The sequence below is a fragment of the Asterias amurensis genome, chromosome 11 (assembly GCF_032118995.1).
Source record: "Asterias amurensis chromosome 11, ASM3211899v1".
Lineage (NCBI taxonomy): Eukaryota > Metazoa > Echinodermata > Asteroidea > Forcipulatida > Asteriidae > Asterias > Asterias amurensis.
The window spans coordinates 19,929,399-19,945,273 of NC_092658.1; the positions used below are offsets into that span (position 1 = coordinate 19,929,399).

General features: G+C 39.0%; 2 protein-coding genes across 3 annotated transcripts in view; one reads left to right on the forward strand and one right to left on the reverse strand.

Annotated features, from left to right (window-relative positions):
• The window catches only part of LOC139944098 (FAD-dependent oxidoreductase domain-containing protein 2-like), a 68,465-nt gene extending 64,860 nt beyond the window's left edge, over window positions 1–3,605 (forward strand). Inside the window, exons 11-12 of one of the 2 annotated variants that reach the window (XM_071941052.1) lie at window positions 795–897; window positions 2,503–3,604. In XM_071941052.1, coding sequence (XP_071797153.1) covers window positions 795–897; window positions 2,503–2,761 — 362 coding nt within the window. In that variant the 3' untranslated portion in view covers window positions 2,762–3,604. Of the gene's footprint in view, window positions 1–794; window positions 898–2,502 lie in introns of both variants that reach the window. The other variant, XM_071941053.1, reaches the window with a different exon arrangement.
• Window positions 3,606–7,493: 3,888 nt separating this feature from the next.
• On the reverse strand, window positions 7,494–15,214 carry LOC139944436 (SPRY domain-containing SOCS box protein 3-like). Its single transcript, XM_071941455.1, has 5 exons — window positions 14,834–15,214; window positions 14,133–14,276; window positions 13,195–13,374; window positions 12,443–12,622; window positions 7,494–10,384 (listed from the first exon to the last, which is right to left on the reverse strand). The coding sequence occupies exons 2-5, from the start codon at window positions 14,266–14,268 to the stop codon at window positions 10,140–10,142; spliced, it is 741 nt and encodes a 246-aa protein (XP_071797556.1). The 5' UTR covers window positions 14,269–14,276; window positions 14,834–15,214; the 3' UTR covers window positions 7,494–10,139.
• Window positions 15,215–15,875: the final 661 nt, after the last annotated feature.

Below are 15,875 nucleotides of genomic sequence, written 5' to 3' on the forward strand. Positions count from 1 at the left end.
TGAGCCACCTTTCTATGGCCCATGGAATGTTAGGAAATTTTCAATTTCATAATTACTTCTCTTCACCCAGGAGTACAAACGAGTACCGGCGAGAGATGAGCGGTAACCCTTTGATAGGCTGTCATCTTGTCTAGGGAAAATAGAAATATTCTCCATTACTGGGTACTTATTTTCACAGCACACCGAGTACGGTGTACTACCAGGGGTCATCTCTGAGCCACCTTTCTTTGGCCCGTGGAATGTTAGGAAATTTATCAATTTCAAGCTTCTAAAACTCTCCATGTATTTGAAGATCAGGTAGCTTTTAAAATTGTTTAATGCACCTATTTCAACTTGCACTCTTTCGTTCTTTGTAATTTTAAGTTCTGTTAGTCACATTGAGACTTCTTCTAGTTATGCGCTAAATAAGATTTAATTCAGTCATCTTCATTCGAGACAAGTGTTTAGTTGCTAGTGAAGGCCTACAGGTAGTTTTGTAAAAACATGTTTATTTTATTACATTTTTTCTTGTAACTAATCTTTTGTTTGCAAGTATATGTTTATATAGAAGAGTTTGCGGTAACACCATGTAATAACAATCTCTAAATAAGTTGGGGTGGATCTGAAAAGAACCGTTGGGTTAACTCGACGTTTCGATCAGTATGCTCTGATCGTCTTCTGGAGAATATATGTTTCTGTACCTTGTGAAATGGCCGAATAAATAGTAATAATAATTATTATGATTAATGCATAACTTGGCATATCTTCATCATTTTTACATCTTCTTCTTCTTCTTCTTTCTTGATGGTAACCAGCCCAAGACATGATGTCTTTAGGTCCCAAGGACATCCTCCCTGACCCCTACCGTCTCCATCACATCGTGGAAGACTTTCTGACTGACTGGACTGCACCTGTCAGGTATGCTTTAAAGGAACATTACAGAACTGGTTTTTGCTAACATTTGTTGGCAGTGTAAGCACTTTAATGTAATCCACCATATACATTAACTGACAAACCTGTAGAAGTTCGAGATTGATCAGCCATCTGGGTGGCGAGAAAATAGTGAAACAAATATTACAAATTTTGATTTGCATCGATGCCAAAAATAAATAAAAACGCTCACTGAGCGATAAACTCCAAAGGCGAAGTTAGATTATTCATTTCTCATCAAATATGACATTTCAGACTGAAATACTTTAAGGGATGTTTTCAACTGTCATCATCATGTACGTTTTATGTAAATCTGTGATCTTCGCGATTTTTGGATCTTACCAATTCTGCGTTCCTTTAAGAGTCAACACTGGAATTCAATAAACCCCTCGCATAATGGGATACGCTGCAGGGACGCTGAGCTCGCACACCGATTTTTAAGCACGGGGAACAGCTTTCGTTCAATCATTTGCCTTCGTTGACCCAAGTCAGGGAGCTTTTTGACCCCAGTGAGGAGACGTTTTGAGCAGTCACACCTGTCGCCAAGGTGTCCAGTGGCACCACTGAATCAACACTTTGATTACCTAACACCCGATTTAGAGTCGCGGCGAAACCATATTCTGAGTTAAGTACATGAACATTTTTTTGGTAACAAAACAGTTAGGAGTGAATGGTTGCTCTTGAAGTCGAAAGATCGAGTGTCGCAGTTGTTCATAACGACTAGAGTCGCTTCTAATCTATTTGGTTCGGGTGTTAGTCTCCATGCTGGAAAAAGGCGATCAGAGGTAACACCTCGGTCCAATCTCATCAAGCTGTTAAAGTGAGAACAAATTTGCTTGTTTTGGTATCGTTTATGGCATGGTTGGCTTGTGCGTATAGCGCTCGCCTCTCACCAAGGTGACCCCGGTTCGATTCATGGCCAGGGCCATGTGTGAGTTGAGTTGTGCGTTTGTTCTCTGCTGTGCCACAAGGGTTTTACAGACCATTTGGTTTTCCTCCCTCGGGAAAAATCAATCCAATCTTGGCTGTGCTCTGTGGTCATGATGGGTTGATGTGGCTGGCAGCCAAAGGCGCCCTTGCATGCCTGCTTCTCAAATCTGTTGTAGCCGCGTCCTTCGCAATTCAGCTCTTAGCTGCAAGTAAGGATGATTAGCCCCCCCCCCCCCCAAATTATTAATTGTGAATTATTGGAAATGAGATTTGACCCTCGTAATTGTTTGTCTTTAAAGATTGTGAGATGCAGTATGGCAGTAGGCTCATCAGATATGGCATTCGCCTCTTCTGATTGATGAAATAATTTTGAGCGTTCATACAAAGCTCTAAGTATCACCATCAACTCCAGGGGAGGCCTAGCACTGGCTCCTGGCTGGAAGAGACCCAGAGGCCGCCCTCGATCATCCTAGGCCCAACAACTTGGCCGGCCTAGCGAAATCCACCGCATGTGGTGTGAGGCTGTAGGACATGGACACAGGAGATTGGCGCGACGGACCCTTGCTGCTCTGCGGTCGATTGACTGATTGATTCATACAATACCAGATATATTGTTTGACAATCCTTTAAAAAGATATTCAAAATATTTTTCTCCCCACACAGTCATATCCTTCTCCTGCGCCGATTTCTAGAATCTTGCCTGGGGCATGATATGCGCTACTTCTTCGACACCACCTGTTTCCAGCTGGCCATGACCCATGACGCACTGCCACTGTCTTGTCAGGAGTACTACATGAAAGGTCAAGGGTTAGAGGGCAACGACATCTACTGGGGTCACATCAACGAAATGCAGGACCACTTGATGGCAGGCAGATATCAGACGGAAGTGACAGAGAGCAGCCCCGTCTGGGCTCATAAATAATCCTTCAAAAAGAATATAATAAAAACTTATACGGATTTTATAACTCAATCATGAATTTGTAAAATGTTGTGTCCGAGCAATGTCGCTAGTATCTTCCAGGTTGCAGGCCTGATACTTCCTGGAGGCAACGATGACGATTGCTTCCATGCCCCCTGGTCTATGCCTTGGTGCTCCAGTCGAAAATTATGATTTCCTCATAGGGTGTCCTTTACCAAGAAGAAAATGCCTTGGTGCCCCTGCCCTCTCTAAAACGAAGCATACAGGCCTGAGGTTGTATCATAACTTGGGTGTGATCCCTGGCTACACGACAGCTAATGGTTATATGGCTTCTGACTAACACCTAAACAAAGATATACACTGTATTGAAGTTGACGTCACCGTTCAAATATCTGCCCTACATGGCGTCTGTGCGCGTGGGCGTGCGTGTGTGCGTGCATGTACCGAAGAAATCAAATCGGGAACAATGCGTGCTGCGTGCTCCATTGATGTATGCGTTTGGGTGCGCATACGGTTTGCCCTGCAAGATGGCGACTTTCATAGCAAAAAAAGGTTTATTCAATACGGTCTATTGGCTAATCACAAACAAAGGGCTGGATAGGCTAAAGCCTGGTTCATACTTCCTGCGAATGCGAATGCGAAGCGAATGTTGACGTCACAAATTCGCAAGGAATAATTCGCAGCAGTTCAACTTTGCTCAACTCACTTGTGAATATCGCTGCGAAAGGAGGGTTATAACATCAAATTTACGTCAAATTCGCTTTGCATTCGCATTCGCAGGAAGTATGAACCGGGCTTTAGTTGGTAGAGAGCCGGTTCGTTAAAGGAACACGTTGCCTTGGATCGGACGAGTTGGTCCATAAAAAGCGTTTGTAACCGTGTTTTATAAAATGCATATGGTTGGAAAGATGTTTTAATGAATACAATGATTCACACAAATTTGCCTTGAAATTGCGTGGTTTTCCTTTTACTGTGCGAACTAACACAGTCGGCCATTTATGGGAGTCAAAAATTTGACTCCCATAGATGGCCGACCGTGTTAGTCGACGAGGTAAAAGGAAAACCAAGCAATTTCGAGGCGTGTTTGTATGGATCATTATACTATACTTTGACAACATCTTTCTACCCATATGCATTTTATAACGAACGGTAACACATGCTTTTCAAAGACCAACTCGACTGACCCAAGGCAACGTGTTCCTTTAATCCGGAGATCATTGGTTCAAGTTCCTCTCCAGTCAAGTTTTATTTGTTCAAACACAAATTATCCCCCCAAAATGGCGTGTGCATAATTACATGCCAGTGTCAAAGGGTTCTATCTTGCTAATAACTTTCACGGATGTACACAAAAAGCACCATGAATATACATTGTTGGTAGATATAATAATAGTATCGAAGTCTTATATAGCGCACGTATCTACCGAACAAGGTACTCAAGGCGCTGAGTATATACAAACTTTCAGAAAGATAGGTTATTGCAGTGATGAATTTTGAGACCCAATTAGTTAGGGTTTACAAGGTGCTACGGCGCATTAATCAGCCACAGCCAGGAACACCGGGGCGAACCCCTTCTCTTTTCGATAAGTGCACTGGGTTCTTTTACATGCGTTACACAACACAATGGACCAACGGCTTTGCGTCCCATCCGAAGGACGAAGCAATGGTCAAGTGTCTTGCTTAAGGACACAAGTGCACTAAATCACTCACTCAGTCGATCCAAGTTGTCGCATTGCAGCATGTTTGAGTCGGGCTCGATGTCTGACACGCACACAACTCTATCCTGCATACAGCTGATTAGCTTCTCCATGTTGCTTACTCCTGCGCTATATAAGACTTTGACATTATATTATTATTGTTATTATTAACATTTTGTTTGGAGCGTTTTGGTGTGAGATATGACAGTGCGACACAGTGGAGAAACAAGTTGCACTGATGCAACGAAGGCGGATTATGTTTGAGAAGAATGATACAATTATTGACAACCAAATTTCGTACACATCTATTGATACTTTATTTCAATCAACACCTTTAATCATGTCCTTAACTATTTCCATGAATCAGTAAAGCAATTTTCAAAAAGCCAACTTTTTTGAACAACGAGGTGGGTATTTGTTGGTTCAGTTGTTCGACTTGCCACTTGTGTGTTTATCATGTTGAAGAAAACTAAAAGAAAAGTTTTAAGTTTTCTGTAAGTGTGTGCTTTCTCAAAATTCCATTCAAATATAAGAAGACAAAGTGAGTTCCTTCATGAATTATGTCGTAAGGTGATATTTCTTTTTGGTGGTCAGTGCAGAGGAGGACAGTTTAATTGAGTTTGTTTTCAAGCAAAGCAATAGCGACCCAATCAACATTACAATTAATTTAATACCTGTTATGGCATTTTTGGGGTACATTTACAGGTAGGTAGAAATTAACACCCGTTTCAAGCAAGACTCCAGAATCGCGTCGAACCAAATTCTGAATTAAGTACATGAAAAGTTCGACATCTGAAACAGTTAGGGGCGACTGGACGCGCTGGAAGTCGAAAGATCGACTGTTGCAGTAGCTCGGAACAACTCTGGAGCGCCTTGGTTGCAGATGTTGATCTTGTCATGAGCCGAACTAATGTAATGTAAATGTTATGTTAAGTTCGACTGTTGCAGTAGCTCGGAACAACTCTGGAGCGCCTTGGTTGCAGATGTTGATCTTGTCATGAGCCGAACTAATGTAATGTAAATGTTACGTTAAGTTCGCCTGTATAAAACCAAAATTTAATTAGGTCGACCCAGAGTCGCTCCTAGTCTATTTGGTTCGGCGGGACTCTGGAATATCTGTCTGAACCGGGTGCAACTTAACCTTTTATAACTCTCTCAGACAATCCTACTCCATGTACATATGTATAATCATTACCATATTATGCATAACACTCGGTACTGTCTTTTTATCTACCAAATTGTTTTCATTTAGGGAGGGGGGGGGGTGGACAGTTTATTTTAGATTGCATCTACTAACACAAAACAAAATTGGGCAATGTCAGTTGAGGACATCCACTCTACTTTTTGGGATAGAGTGGAAGTAGGTCAAATCTGTTGTCATTGACAGCTGCTGTAGACCCCCTTGCATATACGGTCACATTATGAACAGCCCCCTCCTTGGGGGCAGATCCCCAGACACTAGCTGTTCTTGTCACTTGCGTAAAAACATGCACGTGAGCTCAGCGTACAAGCAGGGATGCGCGTAATGCAAGGAGGTGTTATAACTTTTTTTCACCCAATGTCACACATGGCTACTTTTCGCCACAATAGCCATTTTTGTAGTCGTTTCCTGTACAAAATATGGAAAGCATACCAACGCTGCACGGGGAGAGGTTGATAGTATAAAACATTGTGAGAAACGGCTCCCTTTGTAGTGACGTAGTTTTCGCGAAAGAAGTAATTTTCCACAAACTTTGATTTTGAGACCTCATATTTAGAATTTGAGGCCTCAAAATCAAGCATCAGAAAGCACACAACTTCGTGCGACAAGGGTGTTTTTTCTTTCATTAATATCTCGCAACTTCGATAACCGATTGAGCTCAGATTTTCACAGGTTTGTTATTTTATGCATATGTTGAGATACACCAACTGTGAAGACTAGTCTTTCACAATAACCAATAGTGTCCAGTGTCTGTAACAGCTTTATGAAGTTTCGCCTTGGACGTAAGTTGGTGCTACTAGATTCAATTTCTTATCTTCATGGAGTCGAACCCATACCACTAGATCTCTTTATCATAACTCTTGTGTTTCTGTTTCTTTCTTTCTCGGTTTGTTTAGCTTTTTTAAAATAAATATTAAAAATTAATACTAATTTGAGTGTGTTATCTGTACTACCCAGAAAGTATTTAGTTTGTTAACAATTCACATATATTCATTCACATATAAGTTTAATGTTATTTTGGTTTTGGGGTTGTTTTTTAAAATCGTGCGTATCATGTATGTCTGTGTGTCTATTTTTGAAATGCAAATAAACAAGTAATTTTTATACTTAAGATGGCTTATGTGATATATTTTATTAAGTTTAGATTTCGCAAGCACATTAATGTGCAGAGAATTTATTTGTATTGATTTATTTTATTTTATTATTATTTGTTTTAATCATTAAATAGTTCTGCAATATTTTTAGTGCACACAGGGAAAATTTTTCACCTTCTGCTTGTAAACTGTGATGAAATAAAAAACATTAATTGAATTACTAATAATAATAATAATAATAATAATAATAATAAATCGTATAAAGCGCTGGTACCTAGAAAATAAAAACTATTCACTGCGCTATAAATATGTCAAATGGAAAAAATTAATGGTAGGCTCGACTGAAGAGGTAAGTTTAAGAGTGCGTTGCAGTAGTCAAGTTAAGACATTACAAGCGACGACTAAGTTGTTCTGCAGCGCTGTTCTGTATTTCTTGTGTTAACTTTCAAGACTCAAACATGTAAATTTCCTGCTTATTTTAATCTGAACTTGTTCATCATTATTCCCCTACTCGGACTTTACGATCATCTCAACAGTCTTGCTTTCTGCTACTAGAGCTTCTTCCAATTTTTATGGCCACAGATCCTTTTCTTACTCAAACTTTAACCAAAGTGGATTTTAGTGAATTTTCTAGGGACAAGCGTCATCCCGAAAAGCGATCATTACCCGAAAAGCGATCATTACCTATTAATTAAAAAAAATTAAAAATCAACATCGACAGTAATAAAACCAACACAAGTCAAAGATAAATGTATAACTTATTTATTTATATTCTATTTAAGTTTTAATCCGACCTAATATACTTTACACTTTACTTATCAGCAATGAATATTTACACTCGAGCTCCTTCAACGGAATTTACATAAGCAGAACTCTTTAACTCTTAACCTAACATTGCATTTCACACATTTTATTCTAAAGGTCGACAGCCTTTCGGATTATTTGTGTGAATATTATTAAAATTTATATGTAAGACTAATGTTTGAAACACCTGATGTCAAAAACAGTTTATATGAAATTACAGACCTTCACAACTCATACAACAAGTATATTTTGACAAATATGTTGTGTTATTTGAATACAGGGTACAGCAATTTGGCAAAGGTTACTCTCTTTGAATCAAGCTAAGGTACAGCATGGGAGTGTTGATAAAACTGCAGCTATTGGAAGGTATGCTTGGTTCATTTAAAGACACTGGACACTATTGGTAATTGTCAATGACCAGTCTTCTCACTTGGTGTATCTCAACATGTGCATAAAATAACAAACCTGTGAAAATTTGAGCTTAATTGGTCAAAGAAAAAACACCCTTGTAAGACGAAGTTGTGTGCTTTCAGATGGTTGATTTCGAGACCTCAAATTCTAAATCTGAGGTCTTGAAATCAAATTCATGGAAAATTACTTCTTTTTCGAAAACTACATCACCTAAGAGGGAGCCGTTTCTATGTTTTATATTATCAACCTATCCCCATTACTCGTTACCAAGTAAAGTTTTATGCTAATAATTATTTTGAGTATTTACCAATAGTGTCCACTGCCTTCCAAAGGCAGTGGACACTATAAGTTATTACTCAAAATAATTGTTAGCATAAAAACATACTTTGTAATGAGCAATGGAGAGCTGTTGATTGTAAAACATTGAATCAGCTCCCTCTGAAGTAATGTAGATTTCGAGAAAAAAATTGAGTTTTTTCACGAAATTTAATTCAAAACCTCAGAATTAGATCTTAAGATCTTGTGACGAGGGTGTTTTTTCGCAACTTTGACGACAAGTTGAGTTCAAATTTTCACAGGTTTTTTATTTTGAGCATATGTTGAGATACATCAAGTGAGAAGACTGGTCTTTGACAATTACCAAAGGTTTCCAGTGTCTTTAAAGGCTTGTGACAGTTTAAAAAAGAATTGTTTATGAGTTGTCAAACATGCAATGGTTATAGTACATTTCAAAGTCACTTAAAAAGATGCTTCAATATTGACCTGAAGTCTTTCCCTCCAAAAATGGGCTAGAAAAGTGAACCACACCTCCCCTTGGTTTGGTTTCACTTTGAATTTGATCACTGGAATTTGAAACACAAATTTGTGCAATCATTAAATTAACTTACACACAAAAATCATCTGTGCATACATTAAACATCATCAAACCATTGTTATGAATAAATCCTGAGTTTTCAATTATTAGTCTTCATCTTTAACAAACATAATCCAAAACATAAACTGCTAACGCTATTAAACAAATAAAATAAAAAATTAATTAATCATTAATATGAACACTAGTTTTGCAACTAACTATTGTTTAAAGCGCTCAGATCATGTATATTCCAGATCCTGGCTTGATAAACGTATGCCCCCCCCCCCCCGTTACTATTTGGAGGTAAATCACATCAAAGGTCAAGTGTTTATTGCCATTTCCAATGTAGCATGCTATACCCCACCCCACCCCCTCCCTATTTTGGCTTCATTGTGTCCGACTTGTTCAGTTTTTCTTCAGAATATGCAGTCAATTTACAAATAACATATTCCAGCATCAGAATAAAAGACACATTCCGCACTCCGCATTAGAACAGTTTGCCATAAGTAACCGAACTATTGGTATGACAAATTCAAGTGATAATTCTAAAACAAGACAAACACATAAAATGGAGTGTAGAGAGCTTTGTTTTAAATTTAACACTGTAGTTGTTTGCTACTCAGTTTAAAGGCGGTAGTAGACACTATTGGTAATTACTCAAAATAACTATTAGCATAAACCCTTACTTGGTAACGCGTTATATTATTTTATATGATAGTATAAAACAGCTCCCTCTGAAGTGGAGTAGTTTTTGAGAAAGAAGTATTTTTTTCACGACTTTGATTTCGAGACCTCAGAATTAGAATTTGAGGTCAAGCATCTGAAAGCACACAACTTCATGTGACAAGGGTGTTTTTTCTGTCATTATTATCTTGCAACTTTGACGACCAATTAAGCTCAAATTTTCACAGGTTTGTTATTTTATGCATATGTTGAAACACCCCAATTGAGAAGACTGGTCTTTGACAATTACCAATAGTGTCTAGTGTCTTTAACAACAACAGAAGGAGGTTTACTACTGAAAACCTACAAAGGCTAATGTAGACTTTTGGTGAAATTTCTGTGTACTGCAGAACTACGAACGGAGAGAAACCATGTCTCTATGATTTTTCAGATGTACCCAATATTTGTTTTTCAAAAACTTAAAATGAAAATTTTTTTTTTTTCTGCCCGCACAGCCCCTTCTCCCTCCCCAATATATCACCAAAAGTTCACATTTAAACATATATTCTGTTATAATAAAGAAAAATAATATTTTTGTTTTTAAATATATAAGTTTTAGTCTCTAAATATATTTCACTGGTCATACAAACGTAATTCAATTTCAGTAGCACCCAGCCGCGTTATAGCTAGCATTGTGCCGATCTTTCTTCAGGTCATGCTTCATGGTATTGGGAAGGGGTAGGATGTCGATGTCGTTGTCGTTCAGTCCCATGCTCTGCAAGATGGCGGCGTAGCATTTATCCTGTAAGCGGAGCTTGCGCGAGCTTCGTTCTCCGAGTTCCAGTTCAGTCTCAGCTGCCGTTGAACAGGCCAAGGGGTAGAGCTCCTCCCCACCTTGGTGTAAATCTGAAATTAAAGAATGGAAAGAAAAACAAATTTAACTAGACATTAGGTGTTTGTGAACAAACACAAAGCTGTTCTGTGTTGCTTTGCTTGGATTATGTGCTTCAATGAGTCTATAACTGAAAAAAAGTTTGGAAAATGTTGTGTAGTTCTTGATATATGGTCCCACTTCTGGTTGACCCGAAGTGAAGGTCAACATGGGGTCAAGGTCAACATGGGGTCAAGGTTACCAAAGGCTAATCCGCAATGCCGGAAAGACAAACAAATTTCATTAGTCATGATCAGCCCCAGGTATACCTTAAGCAATGAAGGCGATTCCTCGATGCCCCCTGGTCATTGCCTTGGTGCCCATGTAATGCTCCTCAGGGTGCCCTTTACCAAGGAGAAAATTACCATGGTGCCCTTGAGAATTATTTTTCTAAGAACAAACTCTACATGGCAAGTAGAAACACACACATGGTGTTATCGTAAACCAAATATATATTGATACCTCACCATGCAATGCCTCAAATCAAATGTGCCCTTGCCCTTTCAAAAATGAAGAATACAGGCCAGAACATGTGAAGTGCCCTTCTCCAAAAGCAACTTAGTTAGGGATGAAAAATGTTACACTTTTTCTGTGTGCTTTCTCTTCTCTCCATCTTTATTCGCTTCCGCTATTTCCACTTCATAGCTTCCGTTACACTGGTATGCCTGTAGTGTGTATGTGTGTCAAGTTAACCATGACCAACGACATGTGCCTATTGTCTGCCTACAACTGTATGTAGCAATTGTTAGACTTGCTGGTGGTACTTGTACATGTTTCGTCGACCGTGTTTGTCGACGAGGTAACAGGAAAACCACGCAATTTCGAGTAATACTTGTGTGGATCAATAATATATTCTACTTTTATAATATCTTTCTAATCATATGCATTTTATAGCAAGCGGTTACGAACGCTTTTCAAAGACCAACTCGACCGATCCAAGGCAACGTGTTCCTTTAAATGTATGCCCATACAGGCACTGCATTCATTTGTAACATCTGCGCCCCGCCCCCACCCTTTCCCAAATTCCAGGGGCTAGCAGTGTTCTCCCTTATAACAGTGGCCCAAATGGCCGAATGCAAGTTATATAACTTCTAAGGGCCACTCAAAATCCTGTCCAAGTGGTCCTGCTAGCTTTCAAAATTGAGGTTACGAACTATTGTGTTCATTGCTCATGCACCATGTAAACATGTACTAAAAGTTTGTTGAGATTTGTTGTTGCATCATGTCTGTGTATTTATTCTTTTCTTTTTAAAGTGGATTAAATAATCCTGGATGATATCTACCACTTCAAGCACTCCAACAAAATAATTTGTTTATTTGTGATGCAAGGTGACGGCCTCCCATTTCAAGGTAAAAACTTTAGAACTGATAAGATCCCTCCCAAATCAAAAAAGTAATAACTGATCTGAACTTTAGTACTGTGGCAATTATCACCAAAACCAATAAGTAAATATGACTTTATTAACGTCATCGTCTCTGAAATGTTGACACAGTAGAGGCCAGAGATAATGTCATGTGAAAGTTCCATGAACGGGATTTGAACCCACACTCCGATGACTTAACCACCAGAACTTGAGCTTGATGCTGTAACCCACCCGGCCATGACACCCTACCCAAAAATGATTTAAAGGGAAGGTACACGTTTGGTAATTACTCAAAACGAATATTAACTTAAAAACTGACTTGGTAACGTGTAATGGGGAGAGGTTGATAGAATAAAACATTATGGGAAACGAATCCCTCTGAAGGAACACACTTTTTGAGAAAGAGGTAATTTCTCACTAAAATAATAAAAGACTTCTAGCTAGAAGTCTTTTGTTCTTATCTGAAAGCACACAAACTCGTCCAACATGGGGGTGTTTTTTCTTTCATAATTCTCTAGCAACTTTGATGACCAATTGAGCCCAAATTTTCACAGGCTTGTTATTTTATGGTTATGATGGGATACACCAAGTGAGAAGACTGGTCTTTGACAATTACCAAACGTGTACCTTCCCTTTAACTAAACAAATAAATATCAAAACAGTACCAACCTTTGAAAGCAACTCCTAGGTTAATACCATTCTTGAAGAACGTGAGCGTACCAGCATACAGATTAAGTAGAATGCCGATCTTGGTGTTGTTCTCGTAGAACGGTTCACAGTATTGTCTGCAGGTGCCGTTGTGCCAGACTGTCCCCTTGTAGGATAAACCCCAACTCTGGTCGTCCATGCCTATCGTATTTGTTTTTTTTTGTTAAGGGAAAAGAAAATTAAACATTCAAACAAAGATCAAAACAAGCACTGGCAACCTCCAACTCGACAGGTGCAAAAGAATCTTTCTTCAGACCTGGTACTTCCTGGAGGCATCGAAGGCGATTACCTCTATCCCCTGGTCATGGGATTGGTCTTGGTGCTTTTTTAAACAAACCAGAAGAAATTTACAATTTTCCTTTGCCCCACATGTTTTCCTCCCTCCCCAAAAAAAATGTAACATCTTCGATCGTTGACTTTGTTCTGTGGTCATGGGTCCATGTGGCTGACTGTCAAGAGCACCCTTGCATGCATACGGCTAAAACACGATGTAGCCACATCATCCGCAATTTAGCTTCCCAGATGCGAGTAAGGATGATTAGCCTCCCAAACTGTTATTGAAACTTACATGACTCCACAACAAATGCAACCTCTTCTGCTACAACTCTAGTTGTTTTGTCATGAAAAATTCCAAGAAAATTCAGACTCAGTTTCACCTATTTTGGAATGTTTGGAAAGATGAAAGGGTTGAGGGCAAAAGCCTGGCCACTCACCTAGCATGTCGATGTACTGATAGTTGTTAGTGTGTAGTAGAGCTTTCTGTGTTCCAACCCCGACCATGACGGATGTCCCAAATGCGGGCTCAGTAAAGATGACTTCCCAATAGTATTCCCCTTCATTGAATCCTTGTGTCCCTCGGACGCCTGCTGTACCGGTGCTGTCCTCAACGGGATCTAGACGAGAAAATGTTAAATGAAATCGCAGGTAAGTTTAGACCATGCAGGTTTTATGTGTGACGCTTTGAAATCCTAATACTTAAAACTTTTTATGTGTGTAAAGTGGAGAGTCAAATCATACATGTGGCCTTGTGCAGGCAAACCCTGACCACTATAAAACTTTGTTAGTCCGCCACTCGGAGCTAGCCGCTTGCCCAACCATCCTCTGGGAGCCCACACAAGGCAAGGCCTCTCTTGGGAGAAGATGTCTCTCCTTCGTTGACACCCTGAAACAAAATCACTGGGCAGGCTCAAGCTTCCACATGGCGCTCGACTTGATGAAAAGAAAATTTCAATAGACAGAAAAAGAAAGGACTTTAACGCACTTAAGATGTTAAAAAGGCCCTGTGTTGTTAAAGCTGGGGGAAAGAATAGTTATAGTCTCTTTTGAAAACAAAGTCATATCTCCTTTACCCCAGCATGTTTTCTTAACAGTCTTTGCAGAATTTACAAAATGTATTCCCGCACTACACCTCAAAGCTGTCTTGAGACAAATATTTCTGTTCAAGTGACAGTTCTGAGCAACAAAACCTTGGGTGCGTTTTCGTGGGTGAAACCAATAACGGTTTTGGTCAATGACAAATGAACAACCAATGGTAAGTTCAACCGAAACAGTTCAGTTACGACCTATGAAAACACACCCCTGTGGACTCTTGTCAAGATATTTTTAAAATTCCAATTCCAGCCCTGTCAATGTGATTACTTTTGTTGTTTACCTATATGGAAATACGCAGCTAAGTGATTAGAAGATAATTGCACATCAGACGACTTGCTCTGGCCGTCCCAACACCAGTTATCGGGCCTGTATTCCCGGCGGGTCGACACCTGGCCGATCTCCATGGTTGATATCATTGTGCTCTCTGTAAAAAACAAACAAAACAACACATGTGGGTTTAGATTTTACAGTCTGTGGATTTTATATTTCCATTAAAGGAACACATTGTCTTGGATCGGACGAGTTTGTCTTTGAAAAGCGTTTGTTAGGAAATAAATGGTTAGAAAGATATTTTAGAAGTAGAATATAATGATACACACGAGTGTTACTCAAAATTGCACGGTTTTCCTTCCAAAATCTTGAACAGTTTTTTTTTCTTTGGGGGGGGGGGGGAATTGTATAAACATTCGAAAGAATTTCTAATAGGCCCTAACTAATTATAAATGATTGAATTTGAATATGGAAAACCAAAAGTTTCAGTATTCTGCTCCCAATTTTGCATTTGTCATTATCTGAAATGAGAAATTCCTTTTTTTTTTAAGTAAACAATTTGAATTTGTGAAAAAATGGTGGCAGAATGATCAATTATGGGATGGATGGATAACGAAAGATATCCATCTCAATCTAAGTCTATTTTTTTACTACAAAATTCAATGTCAAAATTTAACAACTACTTCATGAAATAAAACATTATTAACTTACCGTCTGGCTCGAGTTCTTTCACACCCCAGAAACAGTCATAAACTGAAGACAAAAACTTCGACCAGCATTTCAAAGCCAGTGCGATGACTTTGAGTTGAGGTTTTCACAAAAATCTGTCTAGTGTCAGTGCATAATTGAATGGATCAATTTAATTTTCTGTTACTCTACCGTTAAAAAACGGACCCACTGATGTCTAATAACTGCCCCAAAGGGCACTTTCTCTCACACAACTAGCTCTAACTGTATTACCATCGACGCTCAATGACAAAATCCCACCAGTTTAAATGAAATAAATGGCTAATTCTGATGATCTCTGAATACCACTTCCTTTTAATGCACGATGATGAAATATTCTCAATACGTGTATACGTGTGGTGTGGACCGTTGTTGTTTACGTTTTCAAGAAACACATTAATTTCATTGAAGCGATATAACTGCGCCGTTCTATTTTGTGGGCGCACTCCCTTTGTGTTGATCCGGAAACGTACGTTTGTTTGATGTTTAAACTTCCAAATGTCTTATCAACTTTGTATCATTCAGCTGTAATAATAACTGTTAGGAAAATCTTGCGTCCTATTGTAGTTTAAGGTAATCAAACTATTATCAAGATGATGTTTATTCTGTGTACAAGGGAGTAACGGTAAATATAGTACTGTCCCATAACAATGTCACGTGATCAACCTTAGGAATGGACGGGTGAAGAAACACGTGCTTTTTGTTTGCTGACGTAGCTGCGTCATCAAGGCTGCTTGGAACACTGCCAAAGTAAATAAAAGTGGGTTGATGGGTTACCAAGAGTTCAGTTAGCCCCCCCCCCAATCAGGTGGCTCTCTCCTGTTCTAAATGGTGGAACTTGTGATTGACTGTTGTTTTTGTCATTAACTACAAAACCTAATCTTTACTTACAATTCAACCATTGTTCAAATTTGTATGTATTTTTCAGAAAAATTAATATTAAACACCCCAGAAACTAATTTTGCCTTTAAATTTGTCAAGTCTCCACAAAAGTAGAAACAATTAGAGGCCTGAGTAGATTGTTAAT